Source organism: Agelaius phoeniceus, chromosome 2 (genome assembly GCF_051311805.1).
Source record: "Agelaius phoeniceus isolate bAgePho1 chromosome 2, bAgePho1.hap1, whole genome shotgun sequence".
NCBI classification, from domain to species: domain Eukaryota; kingdom Metazoa; phylum Chordata; class Aves; order Passeriformes; family Icteridae; genus Agelaius; species Agelaius phoeniceus.
The window spans coordinates 98,955,696-98,974,854 of NC_135266.1; the positions used below are offsets into that span (position 1 = coordinate 98,955,696).

At 39.9% G+C, this 19,159-nt stretch overlaps 1 protein-coding gene across 1 annotated transcript in view; it reads left to right on the plus strand.

Moving 5' to 3' along the window:
• Nucleotides 1-18,325, plus strand: part of SH2D1B (SH2 domain containing 1B) — a 55,725-nt gene extending 37,400 nt beyond the window's left edge. The window contains exons 5-8 of the mRNA XM_054628092.2: nt 7,473-9,134; nt 12,340-12,403; nt 14,508-14,676; nt 17,847-18,325. Coding sequence (XP_054484067.1) covers nt 8,896-9,134; nt 12,340-12,403; nt 14,508-14,676; nt 17,847-17,887 — 513 coding nt within the window. The 5' untranslated portion in view covers nt 7,473-8,895 and the 3' untranslated portion in view covers nt 17,888-18,325. The remainder of the gene's footprint in view (nt 1-7,472; nt 9,135-12,339; nt 12,404-14,507; nt 14,677-17,846) is intronic.
• Nucleotides 18,326-19,159: the final 834 nt, after the last annotated feature.

Consider the following 19,159-nt stretch of genomic DNA (forward strand, 5'->3'; position numbering starts at 1 on the left):
CTCTGAAGAAACCAGGGCAGCCCATGATGAGGTGAGTGTGTAAATCCCTGCCTTGCTCTCTTCTGTACCTGTTCTTTAACATATAAGAGCATTTGCTTTTGAAGTGACACACCTTATACAAGGCTGGAATTGATTAATGAAAATATCAAAATTTGAGGCTGGCCTCAGCATCCTGCTGTAGCCCTCAATCCAGGGAGAAGTCAACACAAAAGGTATGCAGTGTACTGGGACTTATCAATCACCACTGGACACAGGGTGACCATGTACCCATCAGCCTTACTCCTTCCTGAGATGACAAAATGAACCCTCCTTTTCTTTTCTCTCTCTTAACTCAGCTGTGTGAAATGTAAAAAGGGGGAGAATATGACGTGTTCTGACCAAAAATATCGATACAAGGGAGTCCCACAGAAGCCTCTTGAGATTGGTCTCAATTACAGGTCCTATCCCTTCACGGAGTTACTCTAAGAATTGTGATAAAAACCCTCTCTGCTTCTCTTTAGATAGATATAGAGAGATGTGTATTGCCCAAATATAATACGCTAATACAGAGGTGAGATCTCTCTGTTGATTTATATCAGTTACCTTGTTGGTTCCTTCTTAGTTTCTATACATAATTTAATTGCAGTTTAAAATAAATAACTGGACAAATTCTGTAACATAATCCAGAAATCCATTTTCTCACTCACTATGAAAGAAATTTCTCACTTGTTTTGGGGACCTAAAATTTAACAACTGAGTACCTTTCTAAAGCCAAAGTCTACCCCACCTGCTGTTAGCCCAGTATTAGATGTAACCATTGCATATTTGTCTGTAACAAGCTCAGTGAAATGTTATTTTATGAAAGTTGTTACGGAAACCTACAGAGCAGCTCTCAGTTTGAGAAGGCAGTATAATGGATCATGAAGTGACAAACCAGCATGACAGGCCTTCCATATTTTTCAGCAGTAAAACTTCTGAAAAAACTCCTCACTAAAATAAAAAGCCCAGCATGTAGTAAAGAGCACAGGCTGCAGAGCGGAAGGGCCTAATAGGGCTCTCAGAGGGTGTGCAAGAAAACAGATTACTTGATAGTCTGCTGAAAGGTCTGCTGTTAAAAATCACCTTTTAGTATGACACTAATAATCTCCAATTTTGCAAGGAAACTTGTGGATAACATCTGATTTTTCTGTAAATCCAGATGTTCCACTTGCACAGTTTTACAGTCATGTTCAGGACTTTTTCCATGGGGCTGGGGACAGGCTGGCACTCAGGGCCAGGACCAGGCAGTCATCCCTGAGTTACCAGTTTCCTGGTGCACCTTGACTGGAAGCAGCTCCTGGGTCAGGTCACTGTCCCTTGGGAGCACCCAGGACACCCTGCAGCCATGCCAGTCATCCCTTCAGGGCTCTTGGCATTGTGTGTAAAGGGTTTCTGCACTGCAGTTTCTCTCTTTTGGTCCTAATAACAGTTGCAGAACATTTGAAATTTTTTGCATATATGTTAAGTGGTGTCTCATAACAAGTCTTTTCTTCACAGGTGAGTAATAAGGTCCTTGTGAATTCATATCCAAACAGATGTATTCTCTAGATCACAGAAGTGAGGTGTTGAGCTGCAAGTAGGACAGACTCAACAAACAGAACAGGGAAGGCTTCCCACATTTACACTGCCAGTGTGTGAGGTTGCAGAGATGAGCTGAACCACAAATGATTGCATAGTGAGATGTATTTTCCTCCTTTTTAATGGAGCATATCTATACAAATAGATTATAATAGTCTTTATGTAAGCACAAAATCTTACCCCTCTCTCCTCTACAGGAGTTAAATAAGCTTTGTTGATAAACTCTTAGACTTCCAAAGAAAAATTGAAGTGTTTGTGCCGTTAATTTTCATTTCTGCTTCCTCCTTCATGATTATTTTAACCAGTGCAGTGGAGTTATTTTCAGAGGCACCAAGCCAGAGAATCATTGCACTCAGCTTTCATGCTGTGAGATGGAGCATTTGGATTTGAATATGAATTTGATAGTAGCAACAGTAGCAGTGGGAAGCTTTGTCTGGGAAAGGGAGTCAAAATGGAACAGAACTGAGAACTCCATCAGCAAGAGAGTCTGCTATAGCTGTGCTGCAGTAGTTCAAGTCCTTTTTTTTCTCCCTGTTAATCAAGTGAGAGAAAGCATGTTCCTGCCTGGCTCAGCACTTCTAATCTAGGCATGCTGTAAAAACACAAAGCCCTTGATAAATGTTGGCCTCTACTAATTTGTGTCAAAAAGAACAAAGGTTGTCTAACTAGTTTGGGGGTCTACAAGCACTGATTTGGGCTAAACTACAATCTGATTTCATATATTTTCATCTAATTATTTACAAAATAATGAAATCTAGCAGGAGACCAGTTAAGGGTTAGGGAGAATGTTTCTCACAGAGAGAGGGCAGGTGCCTTTGCAGGCCAATAGTAAGCTGCCAAAGTGAAGCTCTTGGGCTCTGAAATCCACAGAAAAGCTGGGAATCCTCACATAGTCTCTACTCAGGTCACTTTTATAAATTGTCCTTGAAAAAGAGAAAAGTTCACCTTTTCATATACAACTGTGCTGGAGAAAATCAAAATTAATTTGATCAGAGAAGATGAAGCAGTGTGGGAAAACCATCCTGCAATGCAGTTCATGGGCTATGTTCACATGAAAGTCATGGTACCTGTACTTCATACTGCCTAATGAATCACTTGTTGTATGATCAGTGCTTGCTGATAAGTCTTTAAACAAAGGTAAATTAAATGGTCTTTAGATATTTTCCCCTTTTTATTATTCTCATCAGCCTTTGATTGTTTTTTTAGGAAAATCAGATTCTATTTCATTCATTAATCTTTTTTTTTTCTAACTCCCTTCCTTTCCCTCCTTTGTTGCTTTTCCTCTGCCCTTCCCATCCTGTGTGGCTGACCTCAGCCACTGACCTGCTGGGTGAGTGTAACCGGCCTTGAGACACCTGCCACTCTTCCCATGGTTTTAGTGACCCTCACTGTAAGGACTCCTTACAGGATCTCACTTATGCTTCCTGCTGCTTATTCTGTGCCCCTTTTGTCTGCCTCTCTCCCTTCTATCCTATGATCTGCTCTGTTGTGATTTCCACTCTCCTTGAGGGATTCCCTTTGCTTCCTTCTGGCTTTCCTTTGAGGAATCACAGAAGATTTTGACTGAGACAACTGGCTAACAGAACCCTTTAAATTAATTGATGCATTCTCTTGGAATCTGGGGCTACCGAGCCAGTTTTCCCTAAAACCATTCTTCCATTATGTTTTCTACCACAAGGCACAACTAAAGGGACACAAAGCTGAATGTCACCTTTGCTGGGGCATCTATAGGTTCCCATATTCAGACTTCATCTGAACTTTGCAGCTTCTGTCTAGCAGGACATGTTTTTTCCTACTGATTTTTACAGATAAGCTTCCTATTCTGGCTGTCCTTTCACAGTATTTATCCTCTTATGTACAAGAACTGTACTCACCTTTGTACAAAAAAGGTGTATCTTACTGTTTCTTTTTCTACATATCCACTAGTAGCCATTTTTGGAAGTGGGATGATGGCTTTTGGCTTAAACCAGATAGGCAGCCTTAGTGCTTTCTTTGCTTTTGACATGCTCCATAAATTCGGCTTTAATCATTTCTCCTGGCCTATTCTTTTGACCCCATTTTTTTAAGTCTGTGACTTAAACTCCTATTTGTGTTTTAGCCTTTAGCTTTAGAAAGTTGATACTTTCAAGCATAAGCTTCTGTATGGGTATTCATGTCTGTCTTGCCCAAGATATGAATCCAAGCCTTGTGTGAACTTGTCCTGTAAACTTCTGAGAGCTGGGACCATCATTTTGTCCTGTGCATGCACTGCACATTCTTGCAGAGCCTGGTTCTCTGATCACCTCTCTGTAGTGCTGCCCAGACCATCAGTAAAGGAAGAGGATTATGTGAAGAAAGTTTGGTAGTTGTGGGATAAAAGTTAAATGCTGGCACCCCAGTGTTTTAGAAAACTATGCAAGAGCCCTCTTAAGTTTGTATGTTGTCATCCTGCTTTTCTTTACATTATTCAGTGCCTAATTGCTACAGGGGATGGGGGGGGGGGGGTGAGAAATAAGTGTTATTTTCAATATTATGCAAAGATGGCACTGTTTGTAGTTATCATGTACACAGCATTCTGAGAGGACACTGTAAGTTAATGACTAGCAAAATATTAGTAATGGTAAAAAGAACTACTAATAAGAGAAAATTCACAAGGTAAAAATGATGCCACTGTTAATATGACTTTAGATGTGAAGGACAGATAAACACCCTGGATGGAGTCTTGTCAAATATTAAGACAAAAGCTCAAACTTTTATAGTGCAGTTGTATGTGATGGAGTATGTAGCGGAAGTACAGAAATGTGATTAAGTGTAAGTGAGGTTTGTCACTTCCTACAGCTTTATTTGCACATTTCTTAACAGGAAGGCAGTACTTTGGGGGCATTATGATGTGAGCTAACTTCTTACTGCATTTCATTAATTGATTTATGTGATATTTGAGACCAATGAATGATGTCTTAGAAGCTGAATTTTCAGGATATATTTTTATATTTTTGTAGAAAAGAACTAAAACGGCTACATTCCTTCTTTCTGCTGCAATTAAATTGTTTTAAAATAAGCATGCCTCATATATAAACTGGACATTCAGTATTGTTTCACTCTAATTCACTCCAAGGGATCTATTAACAAGAGCCTCAGTTACCCTCCTTCAGAGGCAGATCATAACACTTAAATACAAACATTGCAGCTATTATAATCTCAGGGAGTAATTGAATATGGATCACTCTTGTGAGTGAACACAATGTGGTTGCCAGTGAGAAGGAAATTATTGTTTTATGACTCTATCCTGTAAGTAAACATTTAAGCAACATTCTAGATAATTTTTAAGACCAAAACCCACTACTTACACATATTCATGTCTCTTATAAACCTTTTTTAATTGTTTGGCTCTGTAACTTTTTAATTCAAATTTTAGCACAGACAAGTTTGAACTATCATTCTCAGTTCATTTTGAACTACCACCTTAATTTTGAACTACCATTTTCTCTTTACTTGTATTTTAAAAAACGGGCAGTATGTTAAGAGAATTATAAAACAGGTTTTTCCTCCTATGTTTATATTTTGTTAGAAAGCTAATGGGAGAGCTCTGATGCCTTGGGGCTCCACAGACAGCTGTAGCAACAATCTCTAAGTAACAAACACACTAGTTCAATTTTCTTCTTAAATTCACATCATAATGATTTTTCTTTCAGTATCAAGTAAATCTTGCCATCAACAGATACTACTAAAAAATCCCTTTGTGTCCAGCACAGTAAATTGCAAAAGTACAGCCTGGTGTAGATATCATGCTAAAGCTGTAAATTGAAATTAAATGTAAATTTTTGCTGTAACAGTTCTTCTTGCAAAAACATTATTGGTTCTGTTCATAGAGTAAGCCACAGGACTGGGACTGCCCAGAGACTCAACTCAACAAAGAGCTCATATTTAGCTAGAACTCAACTTACTTTCTGTTTTCTTATGTTGTGTCTGTTTTTTTCTTTCTGGCTAGATAACAAATGACCTTCAGCTTCTTGCTTTACTCACAATAGTTTAAACACACTAGTTTTGCTTTTGACCACAGCTTTTATTTAGCCCCAATATCCCACACTGTGCCTGATGACTCACTGAATGTCTGACCCTCACTTGTCACATAGCCTAGCTCCTCCCCAGATTTCCTGTTCTTACAGAAGACACTGTCAAGAGTTTTCCTGTGCTAGAGCTGCAGCCAGGAGACATTGCAGAACCAGAGCTCCAACTGTGCTTGTTAATATGAGGTGTCACTATGAAATAGCCTTGCTAAGTTTTACAATAACAGGAGGAAAAAAAAAAGAAAATTAATCCAGGCAGCTGAATGGCAGAAAACCAATGATCTAAATGGTCAACAAGGGCTTGGCACTGCTGCGAAAATGTTGCATGTCTTGTTTCTCTAGCACATATTTGTGAAGGGAAGAGTGGCTAACTATCCTGCTCTTCTAATCAAAAGACTTGCTTATTTATAGGCATCAAATTTTATAGAAGTAGTAGCCAAAGCGGTGCCAGAGAAAAGTAAAGAGAACAATTGCAAGAAAAGGCGGCTTATGGAAAAAGACTTCCTTCAGAAGTGATTGCAATAACTTCAGAAAGTGTAAGACCGACTAAAGGATGTGCTTGTTTTGATATACAGAAGATTTTTAGGAAGTGAAACTCTGTTTCTTTCCCATGCTATGGTAGAAGCAGGCCAAGAGACAGATTCTCAGGAAAAAGAACTTTGTTTTCCCCCTGTTCTCTGCCATCTGAAACAATAGTCACTGCAAGAGGCTATCCTAGGAACTGTGAAATCTCCCTAAGTGGATGAGAAATAAAAAAAACAAACCCAATTTTATTTTGGAATGGAGTAAAATAACTTTCAGCACAGATTAACAAGAGCTATTGCTTGGTTTGGTGTAGCTAAAATTCCCAAAGGCTCAGCTTGGTGCAACTGCCTCTGCCACCCAAGCCCCACTGCCTTGGGGCATCACTGCTGTTTCAGTTCCCCAAGTCTCTTATCATACATTTAATCAGACTTAAGATCGTCACGTCATATTTCTTACCACTCTTCAGACTTGGCTGAGGAGGCAGACTGGGTATGCAGGTTTGTGTAAGCCAAAAATACTTGCGAGATTTGTTAAGCTGGAAATGTTTGTGTTAGGAAATGTTTGCTCAGAGTTTACATTAGGCTACATTAAGCCCATGGAAATATATTGTTATGTGACCCCTACATGCACTGTAAAGATTCAGTGCTGTGTTGTACAAGTTGTGGTGAGGCTCATGGCGCAGCTTTGTGGTGACTGACCAGGAAATCCCCCACCTGCTAGTTGTTACACAGCATCCATCAACAGGTATCCCAGGCTAGGATCTGCAAGTCCTGTTGTATATTTGTTGTATATTTGTGTGGTTTTGCTCTGGATTAGCCCTCAAACACACACACAACCCCACACCCACACATATATTTTAGTGGCATAAATTTAGTCACATATATTTAGTGACTGACCAGACCATATTTACAGTCTCTCTCCTTTTTCCCTCCCAGACCCCTTTCTCTAGTATATTTCAATGATTTCTGGTTTAAAATCAAGTATTCAATCCTATTCTCAGGTCCATTTGAATATTGCAGAAAGGCGAGGTGAGGTAAAAGGACAATGTTAATTCCTGAATCCTCTCAGGGAGCTGTGGAGACTGACTGAGGAGGAAGGTGATTGGGCCAGTAGGTGGTGACTACTGCTGGAAGGAGACCCCAGCCCCATTTCTCCTCAAGCACTTTCTCCTCCTTAGGATTTTTTTAATCAAACACTCTGCTAAGCAGACAGCAGGTAGCATGTGGTTGTGTTTCACTTTAAGTAAATTCTACATTCAGAGCTGCAAGATCTACCGAAACTATTGTCTCATATTTTTGCACCTAGGTAATGAGACCTTCAGGGAAAAATGTGAAGAACGTCTATTTATTACCTTTTTGAAAGAGGAATTTGCAGTTGTTTCCTATCTACCTTCCTTTCAATGCAAGCAGAGTACCTGCCTGAAGCAGGACAGTGCTGAGCAGTTGCTGCTCTTCATTTGCAGAGCTGGGCTTCTGGAAAAGCCATTCACCTCACAATACCTCATGGAAAATGCTTATTTATACAATGTGTAGGAAAAAAAGCCACAAACAGTTTTAACCTGAGGAAAATACAAATGCATTTGATAAGAAGGAGAATCTTTGTCACATAAGGATGTTTGTTCTTAAGGATGCTTAGAAGACTGGGATATTTCCCTCCCAATATCACTATCCCCATCCCATTGGAGGATAAAATAAGACTTATTCCAAATGCAGCTGTCTGCAGACAGCTGAAACTGGAGGATCTAACTACATAAACAAGTTCATCCCCTTGGTGATCAGGACTTGTTTTATCAGTAACTTGCGGTCACTGCAGGACAGACCTCAGCGACAGCATCACCTTGGACTTGCCATTTCTCGGTTTCTCTCTTGGGATATCTTTTTTCCTTAGGTTTCTACATTCTTTGAGACAAAACAGTACCTTTTTAGAGGTACTTTATTCCTGAAATAACTAAGATACCATCTGGAAATGGTCTTAGTGTGATGCATGATCAACTTGCAGTTAAACACACAAATGTTAATATAAGATTTTTGTGTGTACAAAGTTGTCAGAGAAAAAGCACGAATGTAACAGCTGCATGTAAAACATGGTTGATTTTCCTTACAGTGTTCCATCAGTATTTACCTTGTTTTTTTCACAGTTTTTTTCACTGTGATCAAGATGACAGCAGTCCCTGCATCTTACACTGTTCCTCCATTAAACACCTTGTGTCCTTCTACAGCTTATTTTGATGAATTTTTTTTAAACCTCTGCATGAACAGAGAATTGCCAAATTTTTTCTGGCACATCCTATGTGTTCATGACTGATGCTGATTAAAATATCACGAATACCTCTTTTCTCTTCTCAAAATCACCTGAAAAAAAGATAAGAGTGCTTTTACATAATTTTATCCTCCTATACAGTCCTGACTTATTCCTGAAGCATAGGACCCTATTTTCTGGGCTTTGAGCCACTTTAAACATGAAAGTTAACTTAAAAATGTAACTATACCTCAGTATCAACTTAGTGATTTCATAGTCTAGAGGTGTGATACGTACCCAAAACCTGCTGGTATAATGTGACAAAAGTGTCTTACTTTTTGATGTGGACTGTGACCAGTGTAGACCAACCTTTTCCTGCCTCCACAGAGCTCATGAGCTGTCAAGCTGCAGAGCTAACCCACCTCACTGGGGACAGTTCAGTAAACAACACAGATGAACTCCTGTGTGTCCTTGGCACCTCCAACTTCAGATGTCCACAAGAAGCTGCCTTTGGAATAAGGTTTCTTCTCATGCTAGGCTTCTGACTTGCTGTAGAATTGCTTTGAAGGGCAAGACACATTGTTTTCTTTGGTCCATGGAATTCCCATTTTTTCACGGAAAGATAACAAGAAGAACCTGTGAAGAGTTGCTGAGCAAGAAGAAAAAGAATGGCAGCTATTTAATACGGGAGAGTGAGAGTGTGGAAGGAGCCTTGTGTCTCTGTGTTTTGTAAGTACTCTAATACTGATTTTTTATGAGCTTTCAGTTGGATCCAAAGACAACAATCATCTTCTCTAAAATTAATAGTTCTTCCATGATATTAACAGACTCCAAGGGAGTGTGTCTATGTATTCAAGTAGTGCTGGTTGCTTTAGGTTTCCTTTATAGTGACAAATGAGGGGGTAGCATTTCCAAAAAGCTATTTTATGTAATAGATGATAAATGAACTATAGTCTGGTGATGCTGGTCTCTCTCTGCAGACAATAAGGGCAGCCCAGAGAAAATAACTCAGCCTGCCAAAATATGTTAAGATCCTTACTCAAAGTAACTGCCTCTGTAATGATGAGTAAACAGCATTTTAGCACTGTTGAGACACTGAAAAGTCTCATGGCATGTTACAAAACACCTCCTTCTTTGTAGACTTTCTGTCTGATAAAAACTCAGTCTTGTGTTTCAAAGGAATTTTACCTGATATAAGAACATAGGCTGAGGCTGAAAATTACAAAGTTCTGTCTGAATTTATATGACAAATCCACAGACAAGATGGGCATAGAAAACTGTTACTTCTAGTCCAAAGCTTTAATTACTACAATTAAAATTTTATTATTTTCTTTTTTCTGTGGGGAATAGCACTTTTATTTCCCTTTTTACTCTTTTCATATATAATTGATCTGTTCACAAGTTTAAAAACTAGAATCTAGGTCTTTGTTTGAACCTATGAGGTTTTGAACTCTTGTTGCAGATACATTTGAATGTGACATGAAAACCTTTTAACATCTAGTTAATGAACAAATATGAGAAGATATTTTTGTCAATCACTAAAAATTAATTTGTTATGAAACAAATCAATGGAAAGGGGAGAAAAAGAGAGAGAGAAATGGAGTACTACTGGGTTGGCAGGTAGAAGAAAGCAGATCTTCAAAATAACAGAACGAGTTGAAGAGAAATAGCAAGTTGGGGACAAACAGACCCCTCAGCAAGGCAGCTACAGGAACCTGCTTTCAGTATGGTGTGGAATGGGACAATGCAGGGGCTGAGGGGAGGGCAGGGAGGTGGGAGGGAAGGCACATGTATATCTTGTCAGAAGGGACAAATGGGGAACCTGACACAGAGGAAGAATGACAATGTTAGAACCTGGGTTAGGCCACACCAACACAATTGCTTTTCCTTTCATCTTTTTTTTTTTTTTTTAAGGGCAAAGCAGATTTGCCTTGTGATGTCTTGCAGAAACATTTTGGCCTGTCACATCTGCCTGCCACAATATTCTGTGCCAGCACATGAAAAATCATGACTTCCAGTTTGCTTTTGTGGGTTTTAGTGTTAAAAGCTGATAAAAACTGAAGTGTTTAGTGGATTTGCCTATAATCCTGACATGAACAAATGCCATAGTTAAACTGCGAGAGCAGCAGCAGTGGTACACAGATGGTGGCTTGCACAGGTCAGAGCAAGGCTTGTGTTTAGACAGCACATGGAATAGTATTAGTACACTGGCTGAGAACTGCCCCACAAACTGGGCTGCCTGGCAGTGGTTCACTAGGCAAACTGCCCTAAAACTGGAGGCAACCAACACTGAAATTCTTAGTGATATTCAAAAGCAACTTTTGAATTAGCATTGCATCTCAACACCTTGTTTAGCACCTAACACGGTTTATGTGCAAACTGATAAACCCTTCTCAAATTACCTGATCTGTGAGGAGAGACATTGATCCACTTGCTACAGCAAACAAACTTTCTTGTCCTTTTCTACTGGGATATGTGGGGAAGTGCATTCCTATGGAGGACCTGGGAGGCAGAATGGTGTGACCAGTTCAAATTCATCTCTCTAATTGGGCAAGGTGCATGGCTCTTCCTCCACAGCACAGTCTCTTTCATCTAGAATTATCCCAGGTCTCTGACAGCACTTCACTTCAGACCTAATGGTTTTGCTACTGTTCTCCTTACTGTTCAACATGCCATTTTCCCTCTCACCTCGCTTTTCTTCCAGACCAACATTTTGTTTATTTTTACCCTTTACTTGCTCTTGGTAAGCATTTAGAAGTTAATGAGGAGACAGAAGTTTCCATTTTAGTGGTAGTTTCATTTTCATTTAGTAAGAATTAAAGTACCTGAATAATATCCAGAAAGAAATGTTTTTATATTTGATCAGTAAAGAACAAGTTTCAAAAATGATCAGTTCCTGGTATTTCTTTTTCTCACTTCTCTGTGTCTGTAAGCACTCACATTTGTAAAAGTACTTTTCAGCAAGGAACATGTATATTTCCACAGGTATCTCAAGAAGACAAAGACCAAAATATGCATCCCTATTATACCACTTTTTGAATTAAATTAAACGTATTATAACTGAAAGCCTTATTTTAATTTCAGTTCATAGTAACTTTTTTTGCAGAACAAAGTGTTTATTTTCAGTAACCCTTCACTTTTGTACAAGTGCCCTGAGCCAGGTTTCTGCTCCAAGATTCTCCTTCTCATGACAGTTCACTTCACATATCCACAGCTGAAGTCCTCCTGATGAATGGGCACACAAGTTAAAAAAACTTGTTTTCAGATGCTGCTCCCACCTCTCCCCAACCTCCTCACTTGTTTGTGATGTATATTTTCTTGCAGCTCTGCTACCTTTTTTGATCACAGTCACGATCTCCAGTCCACCTCCTGAATTGCTGCTACTGTGGTATCTGATAAAGCTTTTATTTTTGTTGACAAAATATATCCAAAGACATCAGTAGCCACAGTGTTCAAACACATGCTTATTATAAAAAATAACAATGACTAAAACCTTGGGAAATGCAAAGGAATAATATTATTCTCAGAAGTAGGAGCCATACCATCATTTTCTGGGTGCTAATGACTGGAGGCCATTTTCTGCCTACATCTCTCCAAGAATTCAACAGCCTTCCTGTGACAGAAATACAAAATGAAGGTTAGAGAAGTGAGGAAGATAAGAGAGAGATGAGAAAAGGTGCTGTTTGTGGAATGAAATTATGCTTGTTAAAGGCCTGTGTTAGGCTTAGTTCATATGTTCTTTGAAACTCCTGGTCAGAGTAATCTTGTATTTCAAGATATTAAACCTTCACTCATTTTGTAATCTCTAGGATCTCTTCTCTTTTGCTTTCCCATCTCTGCCTCATTCAATTTTACTGCACTTCTCATGTCTTTAATACTGTTTACAGATATGTCCACTTCGTTAATGTGTTACATATATGATGTTTTTTCACAGCTTTGAGGGCCTCATCTACACTTACCGTATCTTCAGAGAACACCAAGGATATTTTAGAATACAGGTGAGTAACTCTCATTGCATCTCTAAAGATTGCATTAAGGATCATAGATTTAAAAAAACCCATAAATTAAAATATCTTAGATTCATCTATGATCAATGATCTATGATAGTTTTAATCTATTATCGTTTTAGTCTATGATCATAAATTTAAAAAAAATCCATAAACACAATACTATAGAAAATATTTCCAAGTTTGCTCTCTACTCAATTCTTATTGTAGATGACCTCAAAAAGTAGCTCTTGTGTTTGTAGAATTTCCTTATAATTTAAGTGGCTCTATTATTTATTAACCAGCTGTTTTCTCATTTGACCATTTCTTTTTGATAGCACTGATGAAATATCTATTACTTTTCTTACTTCCTCCTGTTTCTTACTTTCTCCTGTTCCTAATTACCTTTTTCTACTTGAAAGCACTGCTAGTGCATGCAGCATTTCATAAGGATCTGGGATATTGAAATGATCTTTTTGATTTAAAGAATCTATAATTCTGTGTGATTGTGAGGCATCTGCAGCGACAATGCCAAATAATGCTGCTTATTCAAGTAAAACAATGGTTTTGCCTGTGCATGAAAGACCCAATTTCCCCTGAAGAATGGTTTACTGACAAAAAATATTCTGTTTTGGACTTTATCCATTCTACTGGGGTTATGCTGTCATTCTTGTCAGCAGGTAACTCAGATATTTTTAGACTTTTTAAACCCATTCTTCCACAAATTTTTGCCAATAGTGTGAAAGAAGAATTCAGTTCTTAAAAATTTTAAATCAGGTTATTTTGGCTCACTAAAATAATTGACTAAAATAATGTATTGATGTGGAAGAGAGGTTGTTTGGGATTTTTTTTAAAGCCAGATTCAGACATGAGCTTTCTTGAGTGCAGCAGGCTGATCCCAACCAGCTAAACACCCCTACAGCTGCTCACTCCCTCCCTCCTTAGTAGGACGGGGTTGGGGGAAGAGAACACAAAGAGCAAAAGTGAGAAAACTCCTGGCCCAGATAAAATACAGTGTAATAGGTAAACAGGTAAAGCAAAGTTGTGCACACAAGCAAAGCAAAGAAGTTTAGCAACTCCTTCCCATCAGGGGGCAGATATTTAGTGACCTCCCGGAAAGTGAAGCCTCAGCACACACATAACCACAAACGTCCTCCCTTTCCCTATGCTTTTATCGCTGAGTACAGTGTCAGATGGGGTAAGATAGGACAGACAGCATCTTGCACACCCCCAGCCTACTCCCCAGGGGAACCAAGAGCAAGAAAGACATCCTTAGTGCTGCACAACACTGTTCAGCAACAGCCAAAATGTGGTGGCTGTGTTATCAGCAATGTTCAGTCACAAATTCAGAGCACAGCACTTTGTAGGCTGCTATGAAGTTTACTCATCCCAGCCAGACCCAGTACACACAGGCATTGGCACCCAGTTCATCCAGGGCTGAATAAAAGATGAAGGATGCAGAAAACCAAAGCAAATAAATGCATGTTTCTTTGTTAGCTAGCAGATTAAGAGAAAGCCCCGTTCTCTTTTAATGACTACTAGTAGGCTGCTCACTGTCTGTCACTGCCCTGAAGTCACAGCACTGTAAAGTCCATGCACAGATCCCCCCCACAGGGCTGAGCTGCAGGAGCAGTTCAGTCCTGTCAGATGAACCCACACTTAAAGAACAGTTTTTTGCACATGACCTTTGCTTGCCAATGCTGATATTTTGTAAAAGTTTGAGTTCTGTTTGTCACCTAGTTATTTAAAGGCAGCATTTTAAGTGAGAACTAAATATGTTATCCCTAAACTTTTACTCTCAGACCAGAGTACAGTGTGTAATGCTGTAATCTTCAACACTCTGCTGTAGTGGATCACTGCAGCACACATCTACACCAATAATTTAACTGATGTTCTTCTTGAAAAAAAAAAGATACTGAGGGAGGTTACTTTTAATGCCATAATCATGGCTCCAAACAGGTCTCCCTAGTGTTTTAAGGACAGTGCAATATTCTGTCACCAAACCTGTTTACAAAACAGCTCCTTGGTAAATAAGAAACAACTTATCATTCTTTTCATTTAGGGAACTCCATGTGAAGGGAACTTGCAAACACATTTTGTTATCCTTTCCTTGCAGACTTTTGAAGGTGTTCCAGAGAGGACCTTCAAAACATTAAAGGACTTAATATACGCTTTTGAAAAGCCAAATCAAGGACTGATAACTAACCTCCGCTACCCGGTGAAGAAACCGAAGGCCTTGCAAAGAAGCCAGAGGTTCAAGTCAGAAATGGACAATGTTTATGATGGTGAGAAACTTAGCTCTGCCTTTGTGGGTTTTTTAAAGGTGACAGCATTGACAGGTTTGTGGTAAATACTTGCTAAACATTGTCTTGCATGGACAGAAGTTTTACCTCCTCCCTTCTCTCTTATGTTCACTGAAATGGTTATTAGCTCACAGGTTACTTACCCTCACAAATGTACAAATTAAAATCACTAGAGATTCACAATGATGAAAAAAGCTGCCTCCAGCTGTCTCGTTCATGGATGTTGATGCTTTTAGGCTGGAGAAGACTGAGAACCAGTTTTACTTAATGTGCTTCTGCCAAGATACCAGGCCCTTGCACTTGGGAGTTGAGGCTGTCATTTACCTTCATTGTCCAGGTCTTAAGATATGTTTATATCAAAACCTTACTCAGTTAGTTCTAAGATGGGCAGGCAAGCAAGCCAGCTTGTGATTTGTATTCAAACATGACTAAGTGATCAGCATATAGCCTTGTGCTCAGGATCACAGCTTTGGAACCAGAGTTCAGCCTCTCATTGCTCTTCTGCTAATTTATGGTCACGACTCCCAGGTGTAGGATGAGGATATGATGCTTCTACCTGACAGAATTATGCAAATGGATACAATAAAGACAGAGGTTCTCATAAAGCTTTAGACTGTGTTGTATAGCCTCATGTCATCCTTACATCCTTGTTTTGAGAAGCATGACTGCAGATACTGTTGATAACTTGCTAGTATCCCTCACACCATTCCTCATGTTCCTGCTGTACAACACTGAGCTGCAGCATCCATCAGGCCATGGGCTGCAAAATAACCCTGAGACTGTTCCATGACCTCTGGCAGAGTGTGCCAAGAGCCCCAGCCAGGAGTAAGGTAAATCCTTTTGCTAAGTACAGATATCATAAAGCAAACAAAACTTTGGAGTCTCCACCCTGCCCTGTGATTTGCATCTCATGCCCAACAGCAGCTCAGCACGGTGGTGTGCGGCAGTGTTATAATCCAGTTATTAAAGTTATTAGAAATGCCTCTGCCCAAATTAAGGTGGAAATGAGACCATATGCCAGTGACAATAGTTTGGGTTTTATTTGATAGTAAATATGAGAGGGAGAGAGAGAAAAAGGAGAGTAAAAAGAAGAGAAAGGAGAAAGAGGTGGGGGGGATAGAAAGAGAGTGACAGAAAATATCACCACTCCATGAATCCCAACAATGTTCCTTTGATCCTCTCAGCTGGTCTTCTTGGTGGTGAAGGTGTCCCCAGAATGCATAGAATCCAATGGCTTAATATACACTCAGGCTAGGTAGGAAAACCCAGGTACCTCCCTGGGGCAGCGAGAGTTTGCCACTGTCTCTTACAACAGACTCTGGGTTTTTTGCATCACGTGCAGTCCTGTGATGCAAGGCTTCAGGAAGGACTCTGGGGGGCACTTCAGGGAGTCTTTGATGGATTAAGGCACTCTCTCAGCTGCCTCTCACGTGAATGCCCCATGGATGTGGCCTTCCCAAGGTTGGGGGTTCCATAGCCAGTTTGTGTAAGGCAGGATGGTTTCACTGCCCCTGAGCAGCAAACAACATGCCAAAACTTCCTCCCCCCACCTCTGCTGGGGGGGAAATCTGTACAAACCTCCTCCCAGAAAAGGGGTCTGACGGCTATGGCCTCCCCCACCTTGAAGCAAGGCAGAGATGATTCTCAGTTCAGCTGCTGGGTTTGGATCACATTCTTTTCTTTGTTTACTTGTTTGTTTCAGGTGACTGAAGAATGGGTTTTCCTTTATCTAATCTCAGTAGTTTGGGTAACTTCAGGGAGGCTTCTTTGGTTGTAACTTCTTTATACAGTTTTTGTTATAATGAGCAGAACTTTATATCAAAGTTCGAGGCATGAACTATTTCAGACTCTGACAGACAGGCCCTCTTTGCTGCAGTTGCTGGGGTTTCACACACAAGAGCAGTACAACTGCTCTGGCCAAGCTCCCCAGCACAGCGTGCACTGCTGCAATTTTGGGGCCTGACCTCCAGCAACCTTGCTGAGGGGAAGCCACAGAGACACATTTCCCATGTCATCAACATTACCTTGTCACCTGTATCACACAGCAAATATGCCATATTTGCTCTAAAAATTTTGTTATGGTTTCTTATCATTGCTGTTGCAGGGAGACAGAAAACATTGCAGTAACATGGATATGTTTTTAGAAATTTTTGGTCCTGCAATAGGAATTTTTCTTGAAGATGAAGAGTGTCCTCATCTGGAATCACAGGGAGGAAAATAAACCCTTATATTTCAATGTCAAAATATAGGTAGGCTTCCATAAATATGGAGGCTTTTTAGAAATAATCAAGCTACTTTGGAATTGTTTTTATTAAATTTTGATTTAAATTTCACTTATACAGCATTCCAAACTTCCCTCTCAGGCTGCATTATTACATGTCCACAGCAGGGGCTTATGGGGCTTAAAGGTCATGCTCTCCGAAACACAGGCACTGCCCAAAGCACAGCAGTGCTCCCTAAAGCAAGCGCGTCCCTCACGTGCTACCAGCAGCTGGCTTTGCTGCACACGTGGAACTGAGCACTCCAGCACAACCAGTGGAACACCTCAAGGGACTGAGATCATGATCCTGGTGGTTGGAGATATTTGAGTTTTGTTTTCTAGCTTAGGAATAGCTTTTCTGAGGGCAGCTGTTTGAAGAGCAATAGGTCTCCGTAGTGGAACTTTGAGTTCCAAGCATTGAATTTCTGCCTTTTTCCTGGCTTCTCAAAAACCACAACCAATCTTACAAAGTGTAAGAGAGAACAGGATTTTTCAGGCTCTCCTCCTTTAGTTGGGATGAGAACTTTTCTCTTGGGTATTTATTTACAGAACAAGGGATGCATTTTGAGAGTCACAGATATCTCAGCTACTGATTTGATTTAGCAAGAATGGATCATTTCTGACATTTGACTGTTTCTCAGGAAGAAGGGGGTAGTATCATGTGAATACAGCTGTTTACAACAGTGCTTCCTGGCTCAGAAAAGGCTTTGCCTTTTCCTGGAGAATCCAGCCCATAGGACAGGGGGCCTAAATGTTGGCCCTGCAATAGCACACTGAGAAACCAAACTGAGTTACTGATACCTGCCCTGCCACAGGCTGTGCTGCACCCACAGCCTTTCAGAAGAGCACCTTGCAATGACATCTTTTTTTATTTGTATTGATTACTTCACAGAAGTTGATGACAGCGATGATTACGTTGATGTCTTACCCTGAAGGATCTGTGCCTGATGGTTTCGGAAGCTGCCATTCCAGGACATGCCCCGGCACAGGGCATCAGCTGGGGAGAGCTTCCAGCTGGGTGTCCTCTGCTCTAGATCTGGAATTACCTTCTCCTTTTGCAGACTGTCAGAGTAGCTTGTGGAGGAATGGCTACATGACAGGGGCCATGCTCTGGACCAAGAATCAGGAGGATGCAGCTAATCTGGGTCCCTGCACCTGCAAAACACTGTGTCCTTGAGCATAGCTGTGGTACAATAACAAGTAGTGAGAGAGACATGAGAAAAGAAAGATGTAACCCCTAGGTATGAGGAAGAGCTGATATTGTAGTATAGCCAATAGATTGCTTAGCTTGCAGAATATGTATGAGCTTATTACTTGTTGTGCATAAAAGTCTGATGCTCTCTTCAATAAACGAAGCTTGCTAAACACTCATATTGAGCGTCCAAGTTTCCCTCACTGCGATAGTAGCTGTATGTTCAGCCAGTAGATCCAGTACAAGCTATTATGCATGTTTGCTCAGCAATAAAAGAAGTACTTTTTGTTACAGACACAAATACACATATGTAGGTATGGGGGAAGGCGTCCATGTATGTGTCTTCTGGTGTTTTTTAGCCAGGAAATTGTCTAAGATGTTGACTGCTAGAGTGAACATTCTGCTAGAAGGCAGCAATATAAATACATTAAATGAATAGGCATAAAGCAGTAATTTATGGCAGAATTGATAGGTGTTGATAAAAATCATATATGACAAAAGACAAAAATGCTGTGTTAAATCCATGCCATAAAAAAATAACCAACCAGAGGAAAATTGTTTGAAATACTTTTAACTTTGAGGAACGGTTCTGGCGATTACAAGAGGGCTACAAGTTGTACATACATGTCAGCATGAACACATCATTTTTTAAATAGATTCTGTACTTATGGAAATACTTACTCCATTTGATTTTCTATTGCCATTAGTTCTGTATTATGTATATGTCTTTTGTTGTTTGTTTGCTTGGTTTTAATGCAAAAATTTGCTTTAATATTAACCCCAATTTTAAATAGTTAATAAATACTTTAGTTCTGAAGGTGGTCTGCAACTAGCAGCCACAGCCAAAATGGGAATGTATGTCCTGAGTCTTCCAGTCACTCCTATAGACTTGCTCACCATTTGAGACTGTGAGGAAGACATTTGTATTTGTTGTATGTTTAAGACCCTTCACAAATTATTTATGTATTTTAATAGGTAATACTAGTTAGATTTTTTTTTCTATTATGTTTCTC